The 23,004-nt window shown below is 43.6% G+C and overlaps 1 protein-coding gene across 2 annotated transcripts in view; it reads right to left on the bottom strand.

The window, feature by feature from the left end:
- ldlrap1b (low density lipoprotein receptor adaptor protein 1b) overlaps positions 1 to 23,004 on the bottom strand; it is a 66,003-nt gene that overhangs the window by 27,228 nt on the left and 15,771 nt on the right. For both annotated transcript variants that reach the window (XM_041855305.1, XM_041855306.1), the window contains exon 2: positions 1,956 to 2,098. In XM_041855305.1, the coding sequence (XP_041711239.1) occupies positions 1,956 to 2,098 (143 nt within the window). The remainder of the gene's footprint in view (positions 1 to 1,955; positions 2,099 to 23,004) is intronic.

Raw genomic sequence — 23,004 nt, forward strand, 5'->3', positions numbered from 1 at the left:
CTCCTCTTCAATAGTTGTGCGAAGTTGCTGGATATTGGCGGGAACTGGAACACGCTGTCATACACGTTGATCCAGAGCATCCCAAACATGCTCAATGGGTGACATGTCTGGTGAGTATGCAGGCCATGGAAGAACTGGGACATTTTCCAGGAATTGTGTACAGATCCTTGCGACATGGGGCCGTGCATTATCATGCTGAAACATGAGGTGATGGCGGCAGATGAATGGCACGACAATGGGCCTCAGGATCTCATTACGGGATCTCTGTGCATTAAAATTGCCATAGATAAAATGCAATTGTGTTCATTGTCCATAGCTTATGCCTGCCCATACCATAACCCCACCACCACGGGGCACTCTGTTCACAACGTTGACAAACCGCTTGCCCACACGACGCCATACACGTGGTCTGCGGTTGTGATGCCAGTTGCACATATTGCAAAATTCTCCAAAATTACATTGGAGTTTGGCTTATGGTAGAGAAATTAACATTCAATTCTCTGGCAACAGCTCGTGGACATTCCTGCAGTCAGCATGCCAATTGCACGCTCCCTAAAAACTTGCGACATCTGTGGCATTGTGATGTGTGACAAAACTGCACATTTTAGAGTGGCCTTTTATTGTCCCCAGCACAAGGTGCACCTGTGTAATGATCATGCTGTTTAATCAACTTCTTGATATGCCACACCTGTCAGGTGGATGGATTATCTTGGCAAATGAGAAATGCTCACTAACAGGAATGTAAACAAATTTGTGCACAAAACTGGAGAGAAATAAGCTTTTTGTGCATATGGAACATTTCTGGGATCTTTTATTTCAGCTCATGAAACATGGGACCAACACTTTACATGTTGCGTTTATATTTTTGTTCAGTATAGATTGTCCATTTACACTTCAGCTACCTCCTCCTGTGCTGACACAGAACTCCTATTTGTAAGTCGCTCTGGATAAGAGCGTCTGCTAAATGACGCAAATGTAATGTAAATGTAGTCCAAAATGCAGCCTTCACACCAGCAGGCATTAATCAAAACTAGCCTAAACACACTTCCCTCTGAGAAACAAATGATTTAGACAACCCTGGGGGCAGATGAGGGCTTTCTAGCCACAATTGTATCATTATACCGGAGAAACAGATCTATTAGACAACTTCATACTACAGACCCCCTCAGCTGCCTGTCCCGTACTCACCCAAAGCAGAGCTAATGACACCCCTAACACACAGTCAAGACAAGCAGCTTGTAAGAGTTCTGGAACACACAAACACCACTCAGGAGATTAACAAATGACGAGACCGAGAGCCTTGGGCAGAGCAAGGAACAGAGTTTGGTACTGTATACACTCAGAAAGAACAGCAGAAGAAAGACTCAAAACTGTTATTAAGCCATTCTTTCTAAAACCCTGCTTTCAACCTGTAAATACAATAAGTACTGGGTCTAAAACAACAGTGCCTAATGTATCAATTGTCAGGGCCTTGTTAGTCTGGTCAGGGTGGCCACATAAAGAGCAGTGTCAATCACCTCTGAGACTCTGTCCTGTGTGCCCTGGGCCCAATATGCTCCCCCTAACTGAATTACTGTGGAGCTGCCAGATTTAATAACAATACACCTTCCTGTTACTGTATTTAATAACAACACACAGACGCATCACAACTAATCGCATCTGGGTTAAATGGCACCGTGAGCCTGGAGCACTGAGTGTTGCAGCAGGTTGGCTTTCATGAAGGCGACAACTTAATGGGAAAGTAAATGGGACCTTTTTATACTGTGGGGGGTACAGGTATTAAAATATATGGAATAGATCACAATCCACTGTGTTTGGGAAAGTTGTCAAAATAACCTTTAAAAAGGTCAGGGAATCTAGAAGGAGGTTTGTATTTTTGGAGGGATAGGGTGTAGAATGCCTGGGGGGGTGAGTGGCAATATAGAAGGTCAAGTGTGTGTGTGTGTGGTGCTGACCGTGGCCACAATCCTCTTGACAGCGGCTGCGGAGAGCTCCTCTCCTTTGGGCTGCTCCACCAGCGTGACGCCCAGGTACTTGAGCTGGAACACCATGCCCTCCAGCAGGGTCTCCCGCGTGTCTGTCCAGTTCTCTGGCAGCTCTATGGAGAGGAGAGAGGACACAGGTCAGAGGAGACTGGTACATGGGACATACAGGTGACAGGTCAGACAGATGGCCCAACATTCGTCAATCTACAACATAGCTGATAGTTTATGATAAAAGTTTCATAGGTTGTTTCATTTGCTTCACCAGTTTCTGTTTAAAACCCTACAAAGGCCATTGAACTGTACTATAATTTGTGTGACCTTTTCGTTAGATTGGGGGGGAAATAGTAGTAGAGAAGCGGACTGTCTAAAACCAAGGTTTATCATACAGCCTTTGGAAAGTCACCTTAAAATATGAGTGTCTGCCAAACCATTCATCTATCCAGACATTGGGCAAATACAGCAAGACAAGCTTGTGTCTTCTCCGTTTAATAACCTTATCAAAACAGTAAGAATCAGAGTATTCGGTCAAAAGGCTGTACAAAACATTAGGAACACCTGCTCTTTCCATGACAGACTGACCAGGTGAAAGCTATTATCCCTTATTGATTTCACTTGTTAAATCCACTTCAATCAGTGTAGATGAAGGGGAGGAAACAGGTAAAAAAGATACAGATTGAAGTGCCTTTGAACGGGGTATGGTAGTAGGTGCCAGGCGCACCGATTTAAGTGTCAAGAACTGCAACGCTGCTGGGTTTTTCATGCTCAACAGTTTCCCGTGTGTATGAAGAATGGTCCACCACCCAAAGGGCATCCAGCCAACTTGACAACTGTGGGAAGCATTGGAGTCAATATGGGCCAGCATTCCTGTGGAATGCTTTCGACACCTTGTAGAGTCCATGCCCTGGTGAATTGAGGCTGTTCTGAGGGCAAAAGTGGGTGCAACTCAATATTAGGAAGGTGTTCCTAATGTTTTGTACACTCTGCGTATACGGTAGCGGTTCTCTTCAAAAATAGATATTAGTGTTCCTTCCAAAGAGCATGGGTCCCGCTCCACTCTACATAACGATGACATTCAGTAAATCAAATATTATAACATTGTGAGATTAATAGGAGCCCTGCCGTTTCATTTCTTTAATATTTTATCTCCATAATGCGCTGTGAGCAGCTCAAGAGCGATTTCTCTCTCTCAGTCTCTGTATAACGCCAGATAGCCAGAGGCATTTAGTCACAGCACAGAACAACAGTTAGTTACAGCAGAGATGGAGCTGAGCAGAACACAGGACTACTAGTGCCCATACTCCCCCTCTCCCATGAGACCTCAGTCTCAGCCAAGGCCATGAGGGACCACAGCAATAGCCCAGCAATAGAGGGGCACACACACACCCTCTGGCTACACTACAGAATAGCTGTGCAGGACTTAACAGGCTTCGTATTCACAAAGTGCTTTTAAGAGCACCATGTTTAATTACACTTTGAATTAATGAGCAGTCTTACAGGCCTAGATCTGCAAGGCTGGATGGCACGCTGTAGCTAAACTAGCCCAATTCATGTTTCAGAGGCGAAAGAGGAATGACGAGGGTTGTTTTGCACAGATTTCATTATGACTTTTATCATACTGCACTTCCTTCCTCAAATCAGTAAACATGTAACATGAAAAAGATCTGTATCAGAATAGAAATGGAAGAAAATGACAGTTGATAGTTACACAGGAATTTGGAAGAGAAGAGATGATGTACAGTCGTGGTCAAAAGTTTTGAGAATGACACAAATATTAATTTTCAAAGTCTGCTGCCTCAGTTTTTATTATGACAATTTGCATATACTCCAGAATGTTATGAAGAGTGATCAGATGAATTGCAATTAATTGCAAAGTCCCTCTTTGCCATGAAAATGAACTTAATCCCAAAAAAACATTTCCACTGCATTTCAGCCCTGCCACAAAAGGACCAGCTGACATCATGTCAGTGATTCTCTCGTTAACACAGGTGAGTGTTGACGAGGACAAGGCTGGAGATCACTCTGTCATGCTGATTGAGTTAGAATAACAGACTGGAAGCTTTAAAAGGAGGGTGGTGCTTGAAATCATTGTTCTTCCTCTGTTAACCATGGTTACCTGCAAGGAAAAACGTGCCGTCATCATTGCTTTGCACAAAAAGGGATTCACAGGCAAGGATATTGCTGCTAGTAAGATTGCACCTAAATCAACGATTTATCGGATCATCAAGAACTTCAAGGAGAGAGGTTCAATTGTTGTGAAGAAGGCTTCAGGGCGCCCAAGAAAGTCCAGCAAGCGTCAGGACCGTCTCCTAAAGTTGATTCAGCTGCGGGATCGAGGCACCACCAGCGCAGAACTTGCTCAGGAATGGCAGCAGGCAGGTGTGAGTGCATCTGCACGCATAGTGAGGCGAAGACTTTTGGAGGATGGCCTGGTGTCAAGAAGGGCAGCGAGGAAGCCACTTCTCTCCAGGAAGAACATCAGGGACAGACTGATATTCTGCAAAAGGTACAGGGATTGGACTGCTGAGGACTGGGGTAAAGTCATTTTCTCTAATGAATCCCCTTTACGATTGTTAGGTGAGCGCTACCATCAGTCCTGTGTCATGCCAACAGTAAAGCATCCTGAGACCATTCATGTGTGGGGTTGCTTCTCAGCCAAGGGAGTGGGCACTCTCACACAGCCATGAATAAAGAATGGTACCAACACATCCTCCGAGAGCAACTTCTCCCAACCATCCATGAACAGTTTGGTGACGAACAATGCCTTTTCCAGCATGATGGAGCACCTTGCCATAAGGCAAAAGTGATAACTAAGTGGCTCGGGGAACAAAACATCGACATTTTGGGTCCATAGCCAGGAAACTCCCCAGACCTTAATCCCATTGAGAATTTGTGGTCAATCCTCAAATTCTGACAAACTCCAAGCATTGATTATGCAAGAATGGGCTGCCATCAGTCAGGATGTGGCCCAGAAGTTAATTGACAGCATGCCAGGGCGTATTGCAGAGGTCTTGAAAAAGAACTCTTTGCATAAACTAAATGTAATTGTCAATAAAAGCCTTTGACACTTATGGAATGCTTGTAATTATACTTCAGTATACCATAGTCACATCTGACAAAAATATCTAAAAACACTGAAGCAGCTAACTTTGTGAAGACCAATACTTGTGTCATTCTCAAAACTTTTGACCACGGCTGTACACACAGCTAGGATTTCAACAGCTAGGATCTCCAAGGACTGGGATGCCATTTGCTCCCAACACCTCATAAAACTTTTATTGACTTGTCGTTCTCTAAGGATCAGCATTCACAAGCACCAGGGTGCTCCATTCTGTCAGTTAGAGACAACCATGAGACATGGCCACCTGCCCCCTGGCCACGGCTGACCTCTTGGGGTCTCTCACAGTCAGTGATATTTCCTGTTGATCTTGAGGTCATCTGGACAGAGAATCCTGTCTTTACAGCTGCCATGTTCTTACAGAGCCATTCAGCCAACCGGAAAAGGTCACTAGGTTAAAATCATGGTCAGACCTTCAAAGGTAAACCCATGGATTGGAATCCATGTAGGCTATATTCATCACTGCAAAAGGTAAAAGGTTCAGATTCTTATGCTTTCACCCTATGGAGCCAAAGTCATATTCTACTAGGGCTGTCCCCGACTAAAAAAAATGTTGGTCGACCGAGAGTTGTCTGTTCTTTCGACCAATCGATTGGTCTAAATTTTAAAATGTGTATTTTTCCATATAAAGACAAATCCTAGATGTTTTAATCAAATCAACTATATGCACTGAGCTTGTCTGATGCTTTACGCGCATTGTTTGATGAAACAATTAAAAATACACACAAATGACTAGATGGACTGCAATTGATTTGATTGTGCCTGGCCGGGCTCAGACTTGCTGTGCTGTGTAAAATAAAAATAAAAATAAAATTAAACAAAAAATTAAAACAGCTAGTGACTAGCAACCGTTGTCGCTCTATCCTCCCTGCTGCAGTGACCACCACAGAGTTTATCGCGCTGTCCGTGTTGCTGAAGCTGCAACGTAATTACAGCCATTTTAGCACTTTGTGACATCTGCAGATAATAAATAAATACATTTGATTGATTGATTTCTGACAAAAGTTCTGTTACCAAAATCCCTCATTTATTTAGGAAAAACATTCCCTTAACCCTTGCTCTCTTTACGTGTATGCATCACACGCACATGACCAATAGGGCCTGACCTATAGCATATCATAATCACGTCAATAAATTGGTTAACAAACTCCGAACACCGTAACAGAAAAATGGATGCAGAGGATGTGACAAACTCGAAATGGGGGAATGTTTACTGGTTGCTCAGGAGGTAAAGGGGAATTCAGATGTGTGGAATATATTTGACTACTTGTGGAAAATACTGGATATGAAGAAAAAGAAGGTAAGTAGCAAGTGCTGCGTGCAAATGATGTGTGCCAAACAGGTGCTGTTAGATTACTATATCATTTTTCTGACCGTTTGGAACAAGATGTAAACACTAAATAAATTATAAGTGTACCTGAAAGTCTGTTGTAATGTTTTTTTTAAAATTGTAATTATTAAAATTATTAATATTAAATTAAACGCTAATTATTCAAGGGTAACTTTGTTAATTAAAAACTAAAATGCTTGATTGCATTTCAAATCATGAATGTCTCGTATGCTGTGTGATGACATGAACGAATGAATGATTGATTGATACAGTAGCCTATATAAGTATTGAAAAATAGGCCTAAGATATGGTATTAAGACTAAACAGGATGCACTCTTAGGCCTACAGCTCAATAGTGGTTATACAAGTCTGCTATACTAAGCCTACTAATGATAATGACATTACTTATTATAATGATGATCATAATAATGGTAATATCAACAATAAGGAGAACAAGAAAAACAAGGGTTATTATTATTTTTATAAATATAATTTCTCTGACAATTTGGAACATTGTAAACAACACTAAATTAATTATAAGTAATACCAGAGAGGCTGTTCTAAAGCTTTTATTACAGCATAGCAAAGATAAAAAGACAAATTTGTTAAATTGTTTATCCGACATGTTGTGGTTGCATGAGACTTGGTGCGCACGCAATCAGTAGGCTATTAAACAAACACTCAAACTGGCAGGATCGGTCTTATTTCTGTAGATATACAGTGAGGGAAAAAAGTATTTGATCCCCTGCTGATTTTGTACGTTTGCCCACTGACAAAGAAATTATCAGTCTATAATTTTAATGGTAGGTTTATTTGAACAGTGAGAGACAGATTAACAACAACAAAATCCAGAAAAACGCATGTCAAAAATGTTATAAATTGATTTGCATTTTAATGAGGGAAATAAGTATTTGACCCCCTCTCAATCAGAAAGATTTCTGGCTCCCAGGTGTCTTTTATACAGGTAATGAGCTGAGATTAGGAGCACACTCTTAAAGGGAGTGCTCCTAATCTCAGCTTGTTACCTGTATAAAAGACACCTGTCCACAGAAGCAATCAATCAATCAGATTCCAAACTCTCCACCATGGCCAAGACCAAAGAGCTCTCCAAGGATGTCAGGGACAAGATTGTAGACCTAAACAAGGCTGGAATGGGCTACAAGACCATCGCCAAGCAGCTTGGTGAGAAGGTGACAACAGTTGGTGCGATTATTCGCAAATGAAGAAACACAAAAGAACTGTCAATCTCCCGCGGCCTGGGGCTCCATGCAAGATCTCACCTCGTGGAGTTGCAATGATCATGAGAACGGTGAGGAATCAGCCCAGAACTACACGGGAGGATCTTGTCAATGATCTCAAGGCAGCTGGGACCATAGTCACTAAGAAAACAATTGGTAACACACTACGCCGTGAACGACTGAAATCCTGCAGCGCCCACAAGGTCCCCCCTGCTCAAGAAAGCACATATACATGCCCGTCTGAAGTTTGCCAATGAACATCTGAATGATTCATAGGAGAACTGGGTGAAAGTGTTGTGGTCAGATGAGACCAAAATGGAGCTCTTTGGCATCAACTCAACTCGCCGTGTTTGGAGGAGGAGGAATGCTGCCTATGACCCCAAGAACACCATCCCCACTGTCAAACATGGAGGTGGAAACATTATGCTTTGGGGGGGGGGTTCTGCTAAGGGGACAGGACAACTTCACTGCATCAAAGGGACGATGGACGGGGCCATGTACCGTCAAATCTTGGGTGAGAACCTCCTTCCCTCAGCCAGGGCATTGAAAATGGGTCGTGGATGGGTATTCCAGCATGACAATGACCCAAAACACACTGCCAAGGCAACAAAGGAGTGGCTCAAGAAGAAGCACATTAAGGTCCTGGAGTTGCCTAGCCAGTCTCCAGACCTTAATCCCATAGAGAATCTGTGGAGGGAGCTGAAGGTTCGAGTTGCCAAACGTTAGCCTCGAAACCTTAATGACTTGGAGAAGATCTGCAAAGAGGAGTGGGACAAAATCCCTCCTGAGATGTGCGCAAACCTGGTGGCCAACTACAAGAAACGTCTGACCTCTGTGATTGCCAACAAGGGTTTTGCCACCAAGTACTAAGTCATGTTTTGCAGAGGGGTCAAATACTTATTTCCCTCATTAAAATGCAAATCAACTTATAACATTTTTGACATGCGTTTTTCTGGATTTTTTTGTTGTTATTTTGTCTCTCACTGTTCAAATAAACCTACCATTAAAATTATAGACTGATAATTTCTTTGTCAGTGGGCAAACGTACAAAATCAGCAGGGGATCAAATACTTTTTTCCCCTCATTGTATATGGATGATTTATAAAGCCAGGCACATTTAACAGTTATGTTATTGATTATAGCCCTAATTAAGTTGGGGTTTCCACTCTCCTCACTTTTCTTAAGACAATTAGGGCAAGGGCTGTTTTCTCGTCTCCTAACTCCGCTGCTGCCTCCGCCGCATTGTTCTCAAAACCAATATGCTGGGTAACTTTGCTAGGAAAAGGTGCCAATTCAACAGCACACTGATGTTTCAGACCCGCGGACAGCAACCGCTATCAAACAAGGGAGAAAGCACATTTGTTATAAAATAATATTTGTATTAATGTTGCACCATTATACTTAACCATATACAATTTCAGTAGCATGTCTTAGATTCAAGGACTGTGTCTTGTACACCATGGAAAATTTTTATTTTATTTGCTACTGCTCGACTAAAGAAATCTTGGGTCGACCAACAGCCTATCGACCAAACAATTGACCAGTCGACTAAATGGGGTCAGCCCTATATTCTACCAATGTAAAATGCCTAAAGGTCTAGCTTGCTACTTTGTGAAATATTCCATATTCTCAGAACACCGTCAAGGTAATGCCAGTTTTACTTGCGTTTCAGAGCCAATAGCTTCCCATCTGTGACCACACGCACTCAAGGTCACTGGTTTGAAAAGTGCAACAACGTGACATTCCTTTAAAACTTATCAAAATGTGAGCGTAAATCTTCAAATGTACAGTACACCCTGTTCTGAATGTGGGGGAGGAGTAGAAACTAGAAACTAACATTTTCAAAAAGGCAATCTATAATTCCCATCTCTTTAGTCCCCCACCCTTGGCGACCAGCCCTCAGTAAACACAGGCTTCGTCCTTTCCAACCTCCTCCATATCTCAATTTTATGCTAACCTAAACCCATCATAAACCCTGCCTTTGCAGTCCAGCTAACCGTAACCAGGGCTTCTAAGTGACTGAGGTTTAATGGTCTGTAATTGTCTTAATGTGAACCTACACTTACCTATTAGGAGAGTCTGGTGAACGCCCATGATTGAGGTCAAGGGCCCACAACCACTCGGGCTGGTGAATGTGAATCTGACTGTGGGCCCTCCACTGATCTGACAATACACTAGGAACATAAAGAGACTTTATGTTCCTAGACTTTACCGCATGAAACCACTAAAAGCTAATTATGCTCCCTTATTAGGTTGCTAAGCAGACGGATATGGCCATTGTGGGAGTGTAGCTTTCAGTTTTACAAGCAGAGGTATAGTCACTTAGGCTCATTAGGGTATATAGGTGAAATGTCAGTCGAGTCTCATACATTCTGATAGGAATTTGATAGCTGATATTTGAACTTTAATGGTGGCAGGTATCCTAGCGGTTAAGAGCGTTGTGTCAGTAACCGAAAGGTCACTGGTTCCAATCCCAGAGCCGACTAGGTTAAAAAAAATCTGTCGATGTGCCCTTGAGCAAGGCACTTAACACTAATTGCTATTGTAAGTCGATCTGGATAAGAGCATCTGCTATCTGACTAAAATGTAAATGTTATTTTATACAGAAGGCGATGTTTTCAAGATAGGTAAAGCTATATTACAATGATGCATTGATCCGACCACAAGGGTCCTAAAAGCTATGGTACCTGAAAGGGCATCAAGCAGTCTGAAATTACAAATCCTCCTAAATAATTTTTCCACCAGCTGTTTCTTCCTACTCAGGCAGCTGTCATGTCAGACCAATGAAACCATGCAATGAAGACTCAACCAGTAGAGGCTCAGTTAAGACCTTAGGGGCATTTCTTCAATTTTTTCATCTCCACACACGTGCGCTGTGTGTATCACTAAGACCAATTCCTAGTAGAGGCCATGGGGTTGACCAACAGTTCACTCTCCATACAGAACCTCAGTGTAATCCTTTTCTCATGGTCTCCCCCCCTCTCTCAGAACCATACACTTACATGGCTCTGCTCTTTCTCCAACGCTCTTCCCCTCACACTCTCTCCCTACTTCTTATAGAAAACTGCAAGAGATAGTCAACTATTTATCAAAATTATGTACCACAAAAATAAATAAATGTTATGGAGTAATGGAGGGGCAATTCTCCAAGTGTGCCAATTACTCCTGAAATAGCTACATTAAAGTACATCTACCCTTTGAAGCCAAACTCAATGTTCATGAGAGCGGGGTAGTGAGGGAGCCGGTGCTATTTTTATACACCAGCCTATACTCAAGAGAGCTGCTTTATATGGATAATAATCCCTTTCCATATTGGACCAGAGTGTCACATTCTCATTCTCCTCTCGCTCCCAGCAGAGGCGGTGGTGATTAGTGCACACTTCAAAAGGCTGCATACGCTGTCTGGTCAGCAGCGCTGCCTGTAAATGAACAGATCGCTGGGCACTGGAACACTGCTACATGCTGGGAGGCCCAGGCTATTTGGCAGCCACACAGAGGACCACAGCTGCTCCCAGAGCAGGGGCAATGAGTACGGTCGACTCGGCCCGTGATCTTCAAAGCCAAGCCTAGATAATGAAACGGTAGATGTCGGCGTGTGTGTATTGGGGCTGCTTTCAGGCACTGGTGGGGTAGGGGTCTACTTCTGCTCCCATGGGACGACATTAAGAACAGGCCACATCACACCTTAGTCTACATACACACACACACACACACACACACACAAGACCAAGGTGATGGGGGCTTGATTAACAACAGGCCTTGACTTACACCAAGGCCAGCCGCTGCACAGTGCACGCACAGGACTTGACCGAGGCATGTTCACTCTGCATGGGAAATGGACAGAATGGAGGAAAACCCTGTGAACAGGCAAAACAGAAAGATAATACATTCCCCTAAAGCAACCCACATACACTCCTGAGTGCAAGGTGGAAAAATCTGCCATTCTGCCCTTGAGCAAGGCAGTTAACCCCCAACAACAACTGCTCCACATGCGCCAATGGCGCGGACGTCGATTAAGGCAGCCCACTGCTCTGATTCAGAGGGGTTGGGTTAAATGCGGAAGACACATTTCAGTTGAATGCATTCAGTTGTGCAACTGACTAGGTATCCCCTTTTTCCCTTCCCAAAGAGTCAGTCTACACTGCATGTACAAAACATTAAGAACACCTTCCTAATATTGAATTGCACCTCCCCCCTTTTGCCCTCAGAACAGCCTCAATTCGTCTGGGCATGGACTTTACAAGATGTCGAAAGCATTCCACAGGGATGCTGGCCCATGCTGGGTCAAGTTGGCTGGATGTCCTTTGGGTAGTAGACCATTTTTCATACACACAGGAAACTGTTGAGCGTGAAAAACCCAGCAGCGTTGCAGTTCTTGACACTCAAACCGGTGCGCCTGGCACCTACTACCATACCCCGTTCAAAGGCACTTACATATTTTGTCTTGCCCATTCACCCTCAATGGCACACATACACAACCCATGTCTCAATTGTATCAAGGCTTAAAAATCCTGTCTCCTCCCCTTCATCTACACTGATTGAAGTGGACTTAACAACAAACATCAATAAGGGATCATAGCTTTCACCTGGCTTCACCTGGTCAGTCTATGTCATAGAAAGTTAATGTTTTGTACACTAAGTGCATGTCATAGCTGTTAGAAGAGTGAACTAATTCCAGAGTGTCTCCCGTCACAGCAGAAATAGAGCTTGTCTGGTACCTGGATCGTGGGGAAGATGGTGGTGTTTTGGCAGCAGTGAGATAAAACCAGTGAATGGCTCTGAATACATTTACATTTAAGTCATTTAGCAGACGCTCTTATCCAGAGCAACTTACAGTTAGTGAGTGCATACATTATTTTAATGTTTTTATTTTATTTTTCATACTGGCCCCCCATGGCAAACAAACCCACAACCCTGGCGTTGCAAACACCATGCTCTATCAACTGAGCTACATCCCTGCCGGCCATTCCCTCCCCTACCCTGGACGACGCTGGGCCAATTGTGCGCCGCCCCATGGGTCTCCTGGTCGCGGCCGGCTACGACAGAGCCTGGATTCGAACCAGGATCTCTAGTGGCACAGCTAGCACTGCAATGCATTGCCTTAGACCACTGCGCCACTCGGGACAACAGATTTGTGCCAGTGGCTGCAAACGGTCTCCTGGATTACCGGTAGGCCTGTGTGTCAGTCAGTGGTTGATTGACAGTGTATGGAAATTCCACCCATCTGAGATCTCTACATCTCGCAGTACTAGTGGGAAGCATTAATGATCAGTGCCTTTAGCCGCCTTTTGAGCTTCTGTACCTGTAACACACATTTTAATGTGGGACCGGAGAACATGGCAGAGATCCAGTGTTTACAACATGAGCTCAGATTAATCTGCAGCAGCACTGACACCGTCTGCCAATCCGCCTCCCAGTTCAGTCAGGTCATTTTTCCTCACATCGCTTCTGACCTCAGCTACACGTACCACAGAGACTCCAAATGCACTGCTTCTGAACATCAATAAACAGCATGGAGACCCTGGGTTCATCCAAACACACAGCGGCCGTTCCCTCCCTTGTAGCATTGACCAATGGGCGTTAGGAGTTCAGAGGATCACTGCCATACTCATATAGTGGAAACTCAGCCTGCCTTACAGTTAAGAAAATGTAGCCACAATTATATTAAAATTAAGAGAAAATTGAAGAATACCAAATGTAGTATGGCACAGAGACCATCAACCTCTCCTGACGCAAAGAGTGCAGTGGAGATGGCAATATTTTTTTTTTACAGGGGGATTGGCATCAAAGGGACTGTAGGCTTGACACCATGGAGAGGAGAGACGGTGGCAGTAGATAAGCAGACATCGCAGGGTGCTGTGCCAACAGAGGAAATAAGGCTGGAGATTTTGAGACAGGGAGAAAAAGGGTCACGTCAGATCACTGCCGTCTCCATCAACAACCTGTAGTTACAGCAGATAAAGAGGACAGGAATCCAGCCCTCTAGTCTCAGCATAGGCTACCCACTGCCCTGGAACTAGAGAGGAGAGGGTGAGAAAGGGGTGCGGGAGGGGGAAATACTATAGCCATCAGGCCTCCGGCATTGCCATCAGCCATTGAGGAAATGCTTCCTTTGAAATCAATTAAAGCTGCAATACTGCCCATGTTGCGCTCAAAACGTTGCGTCCCATCCAATGGCAGTGTCCAAGCTCAAGAATCGCCAAAGCTCACGTCTCGATGGTTGATGCGCGCGTTCATTCCATGTGAATTTCAATCACGAGAAATAAAGTTCATTTTGGTTACATATGGCCTCCACTATACACCACTGGTTATTGTACTTATGATTATGAAGTCAAGAACCTACTAGCTAGAAGGAAATCAATGTAAACAAAAGTAACTTGTATAATTAGAGAATAATTTAGTACAACCACTAGCAACAATTTAATGAGTAGTTGTGAAAAACTGGACAAAAGCTATTGCCTTACACATAATTGATGAATATGATACAGTAGGGTAAAATAGAATAAAGACGCTCTTCTCAGCTGTCATAACAATGAGCGCTGTGTAGCAGGTAGAACTTCACACGGCTGAGATCCTTTTAACGCGTAAATTCGGATAGCCATGTTTGCTCGCCCGCATGTTGGTGCTAGCAAGCAGGCTAGATAGTGCTAGGTATCAACAGTCAATCCAGTAGGGTCTGGAAACTACAGTGAGCTTAAATTGGTCAATCACAACGCGATGTCGCGGAGTATTTGAATAAAGTTCCGCTTATTCCAACTATTGTCCTGCCCTGTTCACGTCCCTCGCCCATACTCGCGTCGCTCAACTGTCCCCCGCCAACTTTGCATCTTTTACTGAAAATGAATGGGCTTCCGTTGTTTCATCGCCCCCAACGTGCTATGTTGATATCGTGTGACACCATGCTGACGACAAAAGCAATGCGACGCAAAGTGTTAGACAATGAGAGAGAGAAAAAAAAGACAGATAGAGGGAGGCACACACACTCTCAGCCAGGAGGAGACCTAACACAGCTAGTCTGACAAGCCATTACACGTTATTCAGATACAGTGCACTCGGAAAGGATTCAAACCACTTTACTTTTTCTACATTTTGTTACAGCCTTATTCTAAAATTGATGAAATTGTTTCCCCCCCCCCTCAATCTACACACAATACCCCATAATGACGAAGCAAAAACAGGTTTTTAGACATTTTTGCAAATGTAAAAAATAATAATTGAAATATCACAATTACATAAGTACTCATACCCTTTACTCAGTACTTTGTTGAAGCACCTTTGGCAGCGATTACATCCTCAAGTCTTCTTGGGTTTGACGCTACAAGCTTGGCACACCTGTATTTGGGTAGTTTCTCCCATTCTTCTCTGCAGATCCTCTCAAGCTTGGTCAGGTTGGATGGGGAGCGTCGCTGCACAGCTATTTTCAGGTCTTTCCAGAGGATTGTTCGATTGGGTTCAAGTCCGGGCTCTGGCTGGGCCACTCAAGGACATTCAGAGACTTGTCCCAAAGCCACTCCTGCGTTGTCTACGCTGTGTGCTTAGGGTCGTTGTCCTGTTGGAAGGTGACCCTTCGCCCCAATCTGAGCACTCTGGAGCAGGTTTTCATCAAGGATCTCTGTACTTTGCTCCGTTCATCTTTCCCTCGATCCTGACTAGTCTCCCAGTCCCTGCCGCTGAAAAACATCCCCACAACATGATGCTGACACCACCATGCTTCACCGTAGGTATGGTGCCAGCTTTCCTCCAGACGTGACGCTTGGCATTCAGGCCAAAAATAGTTCAATCTTGGTTTAATTAGACCAGATAATCTTGTTTCTCATGGTCTGGGAGTCCTTTAGGTGCCTTTTGGCAAACTCCAAGCGGGCTGTCATGTGCCTATTACTGAGGAGTGGCTTCCGTCTGGCCACTCTACCATAAAGGCCTGATCGGTGGAGTGCTGCAGAGATGGTTGTCCTTCTGGAAGGTTCTCCAATCTCTACAGAGGAAATCTGGAGCTCTGTCAGAATGACCATCAGGTTCTTGGTCACCTCCCTGACCAAGGCCCTTCTCCCCCGATTGCTCAGTTTGGCCGGGCGGCCAGCTCTATGAAGAGTCTTGGTGGTTCCAAACCTCTTCCATTTAAGAATGGAGGCCACTGTGTTCTTGGGGACCTTCAATGCTGCAGACATGTTTTGGTACCCTTCCCCAGATCTGTGACTCGACACAATCCTGTCTCGGAGCTTTACAGACATTTCCTTCGATCTCATAGCTTGGTTTTTGCTCGGACATGCACAGTCAACTGTGGGACCTTTATATGGACAGGTTTGTGCCTTTCCAAATCATGTCCATTCAATTGAATTTACCACAGGTGGACTCCAAGTTGTAGAAACATCTGAAGGATGATCAATGGAAACAGGATGCACCGGAGCTCAATTTTGAGTCTCATAGCAAAGGGTTTGAATACTTATGTAAATAAGGTATCTGTTTTTTATCTGTTATCAATTTGCACACATTTCTAAACACCTGATTTCACTTTGTCATTATGGGGTATTGTGTGTAGATTGATGAGGAATTTTATTTATTTCATCCATTTCAGAATAAGGCTATTACGTAACAAAATGTGGAAAAAGTCAAGGGGTCTGACTACTTTCCGAATGCACTGTATGTGGGACATGCAGCAGTCTATAAATCACTGTGGAAATGGGCAGCGGCTCTCAGCGAATGCAGCCCAAGACAGCAATAGTGAGGCTCAGAGCAAGTGAAGGACATAGAGACAATGAAAAAACAAAATCATGGCTGTGTATTTCCATGGTGTGACAGCCTAGGATGTTTTTTATCATTTCTATTTTAGTGTACGCTGTCCCCCCATAAGAACATTAACAAAAGAAAAGATAAATAAAAACAAACCCGCCCCTCTCAGAGATCAACCTACTCTACACAACACCATGTAGGCTATGTGGTGACAAGGCGGATCAGGTTACTATGTCTTTAGTGAGTGTAGCAGAGTGCTGGCTGACGTGGGTTAACCCACTCACCTTACACATGGGCAGAGACAGACAGGGCACCTAAAGTAGCCTCTCTCTTAAGTACTCTAGTATCATTGCAACAGCAACGCCAAAATCAAGTCACTGTAAAGCCACACAGACATGAGTTAAACTATTAAAAAATCACAGTCAATAATAGTTAGTTACACAGCAGCCTGCCATCAGAGGCCTTCCTCCTTCCATTGGCAGGCTGGCTGAATGACTTATGCTTGCTGTACTCTGCTCTGCTGCTCCAGTTTACATACAAACACAAACAAAAAACTTTCAGGTCAATTAACAAGCCCTGCATCTCCAGCAAGTCAAGCCTGCTGTATCAACAGTTTTGCCTTTGTAGAGCCTGAAAAAGCTTCCAACAGTTGAGAGCTCCCTGCATAGTGTCGTGTTGAGCAGAGCTGAATGCTGCCTGCCTGGTTGAAGCTGAATGAATGACCCTGCACAGAGTTACTTGTCCATGCAGTAACTAAGCACTCTGATCCCCAACAGAATGCAGGCCTGTCAAAGAGGCATTGTTTAGACTAGAACAAGTCTAACGCTCAGCTCTGCCCACCTGCATACCACCTACTCACACCACATGGAAAAAAGAGTGGATTTATTTCCTCTACTTATTGCACTCATATAAATGTAAATACATGCACACTCTCTCTCTCTCTGACGTACAGTCACATACAGAACTTCAATTGTCGGCTGGTGGGGTTTCAATTTCATGGCTTGCCCTGGGATGTGTATATTGAAGATGGCAGTCTCCTCAGGCTGCAAATATTTTTTGGAGGGCTCAATTAGCTGTTGAAGAAGCAGCAGCTATTCTTCCTGGGTTCCACACAAAAAATTGAACATGACAAAATACAGAACACTAATGGACAGGAACAGCAAAACAAAGAACACTAAGAACTCGACGACTAAAGAACAATACAACACAACACATTTTCAAAAAATAAGACAGCCGTACCAGACAAAAATGTCTACATTGTGGGCAATTTCGTAGTTCATAAGCGATTGTCGGACGTCTTGGCTCGTTCAGTGTGACAAGGTCTGCCGATTAAGAACCACTATGTGTGGTCGTAGGCTCCGATAAAGTTCTGACAGTGTCGGATGTTTTTTGCCTTTATTGTGTAGTGTGGCTGGTTTTACGAGCCGATCCCGGTGACTGACCAATAGGAACACGGCCGTTATGCACACAATAATACGATTATTTTGAATAGTCCGATTAATATAATAGTTCAATTTAAACGTTTACAAGATGTGCAAGAAGAACGATTTCCCTAATAATCTATTTTACGTGACATCTGAAATCAGGCTACCTGATGGGATTTTGATAAATGCACAAAATTGCCAATCAAAATAAATGTTTTACCACAGCGACCATGTTATTTTGAGGAAGCCTATTTGATTTTGAGTTCAGACATATAAAGTTTGTAAGTGAAAACTATGCATACTTCCAGTTTTTCCCGAACTCGCTTCACTCGCACATAAGAATAGAGACGCTTGCGCTGCTGGTGCTGGCCCATGAGCAGATCAGATACAGTTGAAGTCGGAGGTTTACATACATTTAGGTTGGAGTCATTAAAGCTTGTTTTTCAACCACTCCACACATTTCTTGTTAACAAACTATAGTTTTGGCAAGTTAGTTAGGACATCTACTTTGTGCATGACAAGTAATTTTTCCAACAATTGTTTACAGACCGATTATTTCACTTATAATTCACTGTATCACAATTCCAGTGGGTCAGAAGTTTACATAGACTAAGTTGACTGTGCCATTAAACAGCTTGGAAAATTCCAGAAAATGTAGAAGCTTCTGATAGGCTAATTGACATCATTTGAGTCAATTGGAGGTGTACCTGTGGATGTATTTCAAGGCCTACCTTCAAACTCAGTGCCTCTTTGCTTGACATCATGGGGAAATCAGCCAAGACCTCAGAAAAAAAATTCTAGACCTCCCAAAGTCTGGTTCATCCTTGGGAGCAATTTCCAAACGCCTGAAGGTACCACGTTCATCTGTACAAACAATAGTATAAACACCATGGGACCACGCAGCTGTCATACTGCTCAGGAAGGAGACGTGTTCTGTCTCCTAGAGATGAACGTACTTTGGTGTGAAAAGTGCAAATCAATCCCAGAACAACAGCAAAATACCTTATGAAGATGCTGGAGGAAACAGGTACAAAAGTATCTATGTCCACAGTAAAACGAGTCCTATATCGACATAACCTGAAAGGCCGCTCAGCAAGGAAGAAGCCACTGCTCCAAAACCGCCATAAAAAAGCCAGACTGCGTTTTGCAACTGCACATGGGGACAAAGATCGTATTTTTTTGAGAAATGTCCTCTGGTCTGATGAAACAAAAATAGAACTGTTTGGCCATAATGACCATCGTTATGTTTGGAGGAAAAAGGGGGTCTTGCAAGCCAAAGAACACCATCCCAACCTTGAAGCACAGGGGTGGCAGCATCATGTTGTGGGGGTGCTTTGCTGCAGGAGGGACTGGTGCACTTCACAAAATAGATGGCATCATGAGGAAGGAAAATTATGTGGATATATTGAAGCAACATCTCAAGACATCAGTCAGGAAGTTAAAGCTTGGTCACAAATAGGCCTTCCAAATGGACAATGACCCCAAAGCATACTTCCAAAGTTGTGGCACAATGGCTTAAGGACAACAAAGTCAAGGTATTGGAGTGGCCATCACAAAGCCCTGACCTCAATCCTATAGAAAATGTGTGGGCAGAACTGAAAAAGCGTGTGCGAGCAAAGAGACCTACAAACCTGACTAAGTTACACCAGCTCTGTCAGGAGGAATGGGCCAAAATTCACCCAACTTATTGTGGGAAGCTTGTGGAAGGCTACCCGAAACGTTTGACCCAAGTTAAACAATTTAAAGGCAATGCTACCATATACTAATTGAGTGTATGTGAACTTCTGACCCACTGGGAATGTGATGAAAGAAATAAAAGCTGAAATAAATAATTCTCTACTATTATTCTGACATTTCACATTCTTAAAATAAAGTGGTGATCCTAACTGACCTAAAACAGGGAATTTTTACTAGGATTAAATGTCAGGAATTGTGAAAAACTGAGTTTAAATGTATTTGGCTAAGGTGTATGTAAACTTCAGACTTCAACTGTACACCGCTGCAGTTGACGTAGCCAATTGCAGAATGTGACGACAAAACTGAAGCTAATCGTACAATCTGGCCAGGTTGATATAAAGATTTTAATTTGGTAATGTCGCACAGTGTAACGTGATAAATCTTAAGACTGAATCCGAAGTACAGATTTTTAAAAACTGATTTTATTGCTTGCCGAATTACCGGAGGTGAAGAGAATTCCATGTAGTCATTGCTCTACACCAGTGGTCACCAAACGGTCGACTGATCGATCTCCAAGGCATTCCTACTAGATTGCAAAACATTTCTATAAAAAAACTCAACAATAAAGCTTTGAATTCCTACTTTTTCTGTCTCACGCTGTTGGCAGTAGGTGCACTTGTTTCAGCTGCCCTGCGCGCTGGGTAGGCAAAGTGTTCCCATTTAGAACCATTTAATGTGTCTGACGGTAGAACTCTGCCTACCCAGCAGTCCAGAGAACAAATCAAGTGCACCTACAGGCCTACCGCTGGCCAATCAGATAGCTCAGATCACAGTGTCTGCACAGTTTCCTCAGACTGTAAAAAGAAGCCTATAGCGCACCGCAAAGTTGACACAGATTTCAAAATGTTTAAAACCATGTCTAGAGAGAGACTCCACGAATACAGCAAAGTGCTGCTGTTTTTATGAGTAAATTCATGTTTAAGTTGTTATTCAGCACTGTCAATGCTTTGTTCAACACTTAAGCCATAAAATGCGCGTTCTCCCTACATCCAGTCACGCTACAACCAGCACTGCAGATGTGATGGAGTATAGTAAAGTGTTTCGATAAGCTTGCATTGTTATTATTAGCGGCTTGTCTCTTTATATACCGAGTAATATTTCACTTTATCTGGACATCGGATTAACAACATGAATTGGTACATGAGGCAGAAATAATGCAGTGTGACTTGAGCTTCACAATCAGCTGGAAGACTCCTCTTTTCCTCACCGCTGCCCTCTCCCTCCCCTCAGACTGACCATCAGATGCAGGCCATCAGTCCAGTAAAATAAAATACAAGCAAATTATGCTCACTCAGCTGTGCCTCACAAGTAATATAACAAATTATATATTACTAGTGTGATCATATATACTACATGGCCAAATGTATGTGGACACCTGCTGGTCGAAAATCTCATTCCAAAATCATGGCCATTAATATGCCTCCACTCTTCTGGGAAGGTTTCCACTAGATGTTGGAACATTGCTGCAGGGACTTGTTCAGCCACAAGGTTGGCATTGATGTTGGGCGATTATGCCTGGCTCGAAGTCCGCGTTCCAATTCATCCCAAAGGTGTTCAATGGGGTTGAGGTCAGGCTCTGTGCAGGCCAGTAAAGTTCTTCCACACCGATCGACAAACAATTTCTGTATAGACCTTGCTTTGTGCACAGGGGCATTGTCATGCTGAAACAGGAAAGGGCCTTCCCCAAACCTTTGCCACAAAGTAGGAAGCACAGAATCGTCTAGAATGTAATTGTATGCTGTAGCGTTAAGATTTCCCTTCACTGGAACTAACGGGCCTAGCTCAAACCATTAAAAAAAACAATAAAAAAATACAAAATAGACCATTATTCCTCCTCCACCAAACTTTACAGTTCTATGCATTCGGGCAGGTAGCGTCCTCCTGGCATCCGCCAAACCCAGATTTGTCCGTCGTACTGCCAGATGGTGAAGCTTGATTCATCACTCCAGAGAATGCGTTTCCACTGCTCCGGAGTCCAATGGCAGCTAGCTTTACACCACTCCAGCCAGGGTCTTTCACGTGCCTTTTTGCAAACGCCAAGTGTGCCGTCATGTTCCTTTTTTATCAGGTGTGGCTTCTGTCTGGCCACTCTCCCATAAAACCAAGATTAGTGAAGTGCTGTAGAGACTGTTGTCCTTCTGGCAGGTTCTCCCATCTCAGCCAAGGAAGCTGTAGTTCTGTCAGAGTATTCATTGGGTTCTTGGTCACATACCCTGACCAACGTCCTTCTTTCCCAGTTGCTCAGTTCCAACAGGACAACGACCCCCAGCTCTAGACAGAGCTGGCCAATGATGGAGACCACTATGTTCTTGAAAACTTTAATTACTCTAGAAATTGTTTTATATCCTTTCCCAGATACAGTGCATTCGTAAAGTATTCAGACCCACTGGGTTTTTCCACACTGTTACGTTACAGCCTTATTCTAAAATTGATTAAATTATTTTTTCCCCCCTAAATCTACACACAATAACCCATAATGAGAAAGCGAAAACAGCTTTTTATAAGTTTTTGCAAATGTATAAAAAATTAAAAACTGAAATACCTTATAAGTATTCAAACCCTTTGCTATGAGACTTGAAATTGAGCTCAGGTGCATCCTGTTTCCATTGATCATCCTTGAGATGTTTCTACAACTTGGGAGTTCACCTGTGGTAAATTCAATTGATTGGACATTATTTGGAAAGGCACACACCTGTCTATATAAGGTCCCACAGTTGACAGTGCATGTCAGAGCAAAAACCAAGACATGAGGTCGAAGGAATTGTCCGTAGAGCTCCGAGACAGGAGTGTCAAGGCACAGGTCTGGGGAAGGGTACCAAAAAATGTCTGCAGCATTGAAGGTCCCCAAGAACACAGTGTCCTCAATCATTCTTAAATGGAAGAAGTTTGGAACCACCAATACTCTTCCTAGAGTTGGCCGCCTGGCCAAACCAAACAATCAGGGGAGAAGGGCCTTGGTCAGGGAGGTGACCAAGAACCTGACGGTCACTCGGACAGAGCTCCAGAGTTCCTCTGTGGAGATGGGAGAACCTTCCAGAAGGACAACCATCTCTGCAGCACTCCACCAATCAGGCCTTTATGGTAGAGCGGCCAGATGGAAGCCACACCTCAGTAAAAGGCACGAGAGCCCACTTGGAGTTTGCCACAAAAGGAATCTAAAGGACTGACCATGAGAAACAAAATTCTCTGGTCTGATGAAAACAAGATTGAACTCTTTGGCCGGAACGCCAAGGATCACGTCAGGAGGAAACCTGCCACCATCCCTACGGTGAAGCATGGTGGTGGCTGTATCATGCTGTGGGGATGTTTTTCAGCAGCAGGGACTGGGAGACTAGTCAAGATCGGGGGAAAGATGAACGGAGCAAAGTACAGAGATCCTTGATGAAAATCTGCTCCAGAGCACTCAGGACCTCAGACTGGGGCGAAGATTCACCTTCCAACAGGACAA

Source organism: Coregonus clupeaformis, chromosome 29, assembly GCF_020615455.1.
Source record: "Coregonus clupeaformis isolate EN_2021a chromosome 29, ASM2061545v1, whole genome shotgun sequence".
Lineage (NCBI taxonomy): Eukaryota > Metazoa > Chordata > Actinopteri > Salmoniformes > Salmonidae > Coregonus > Coregonus clupeaformis.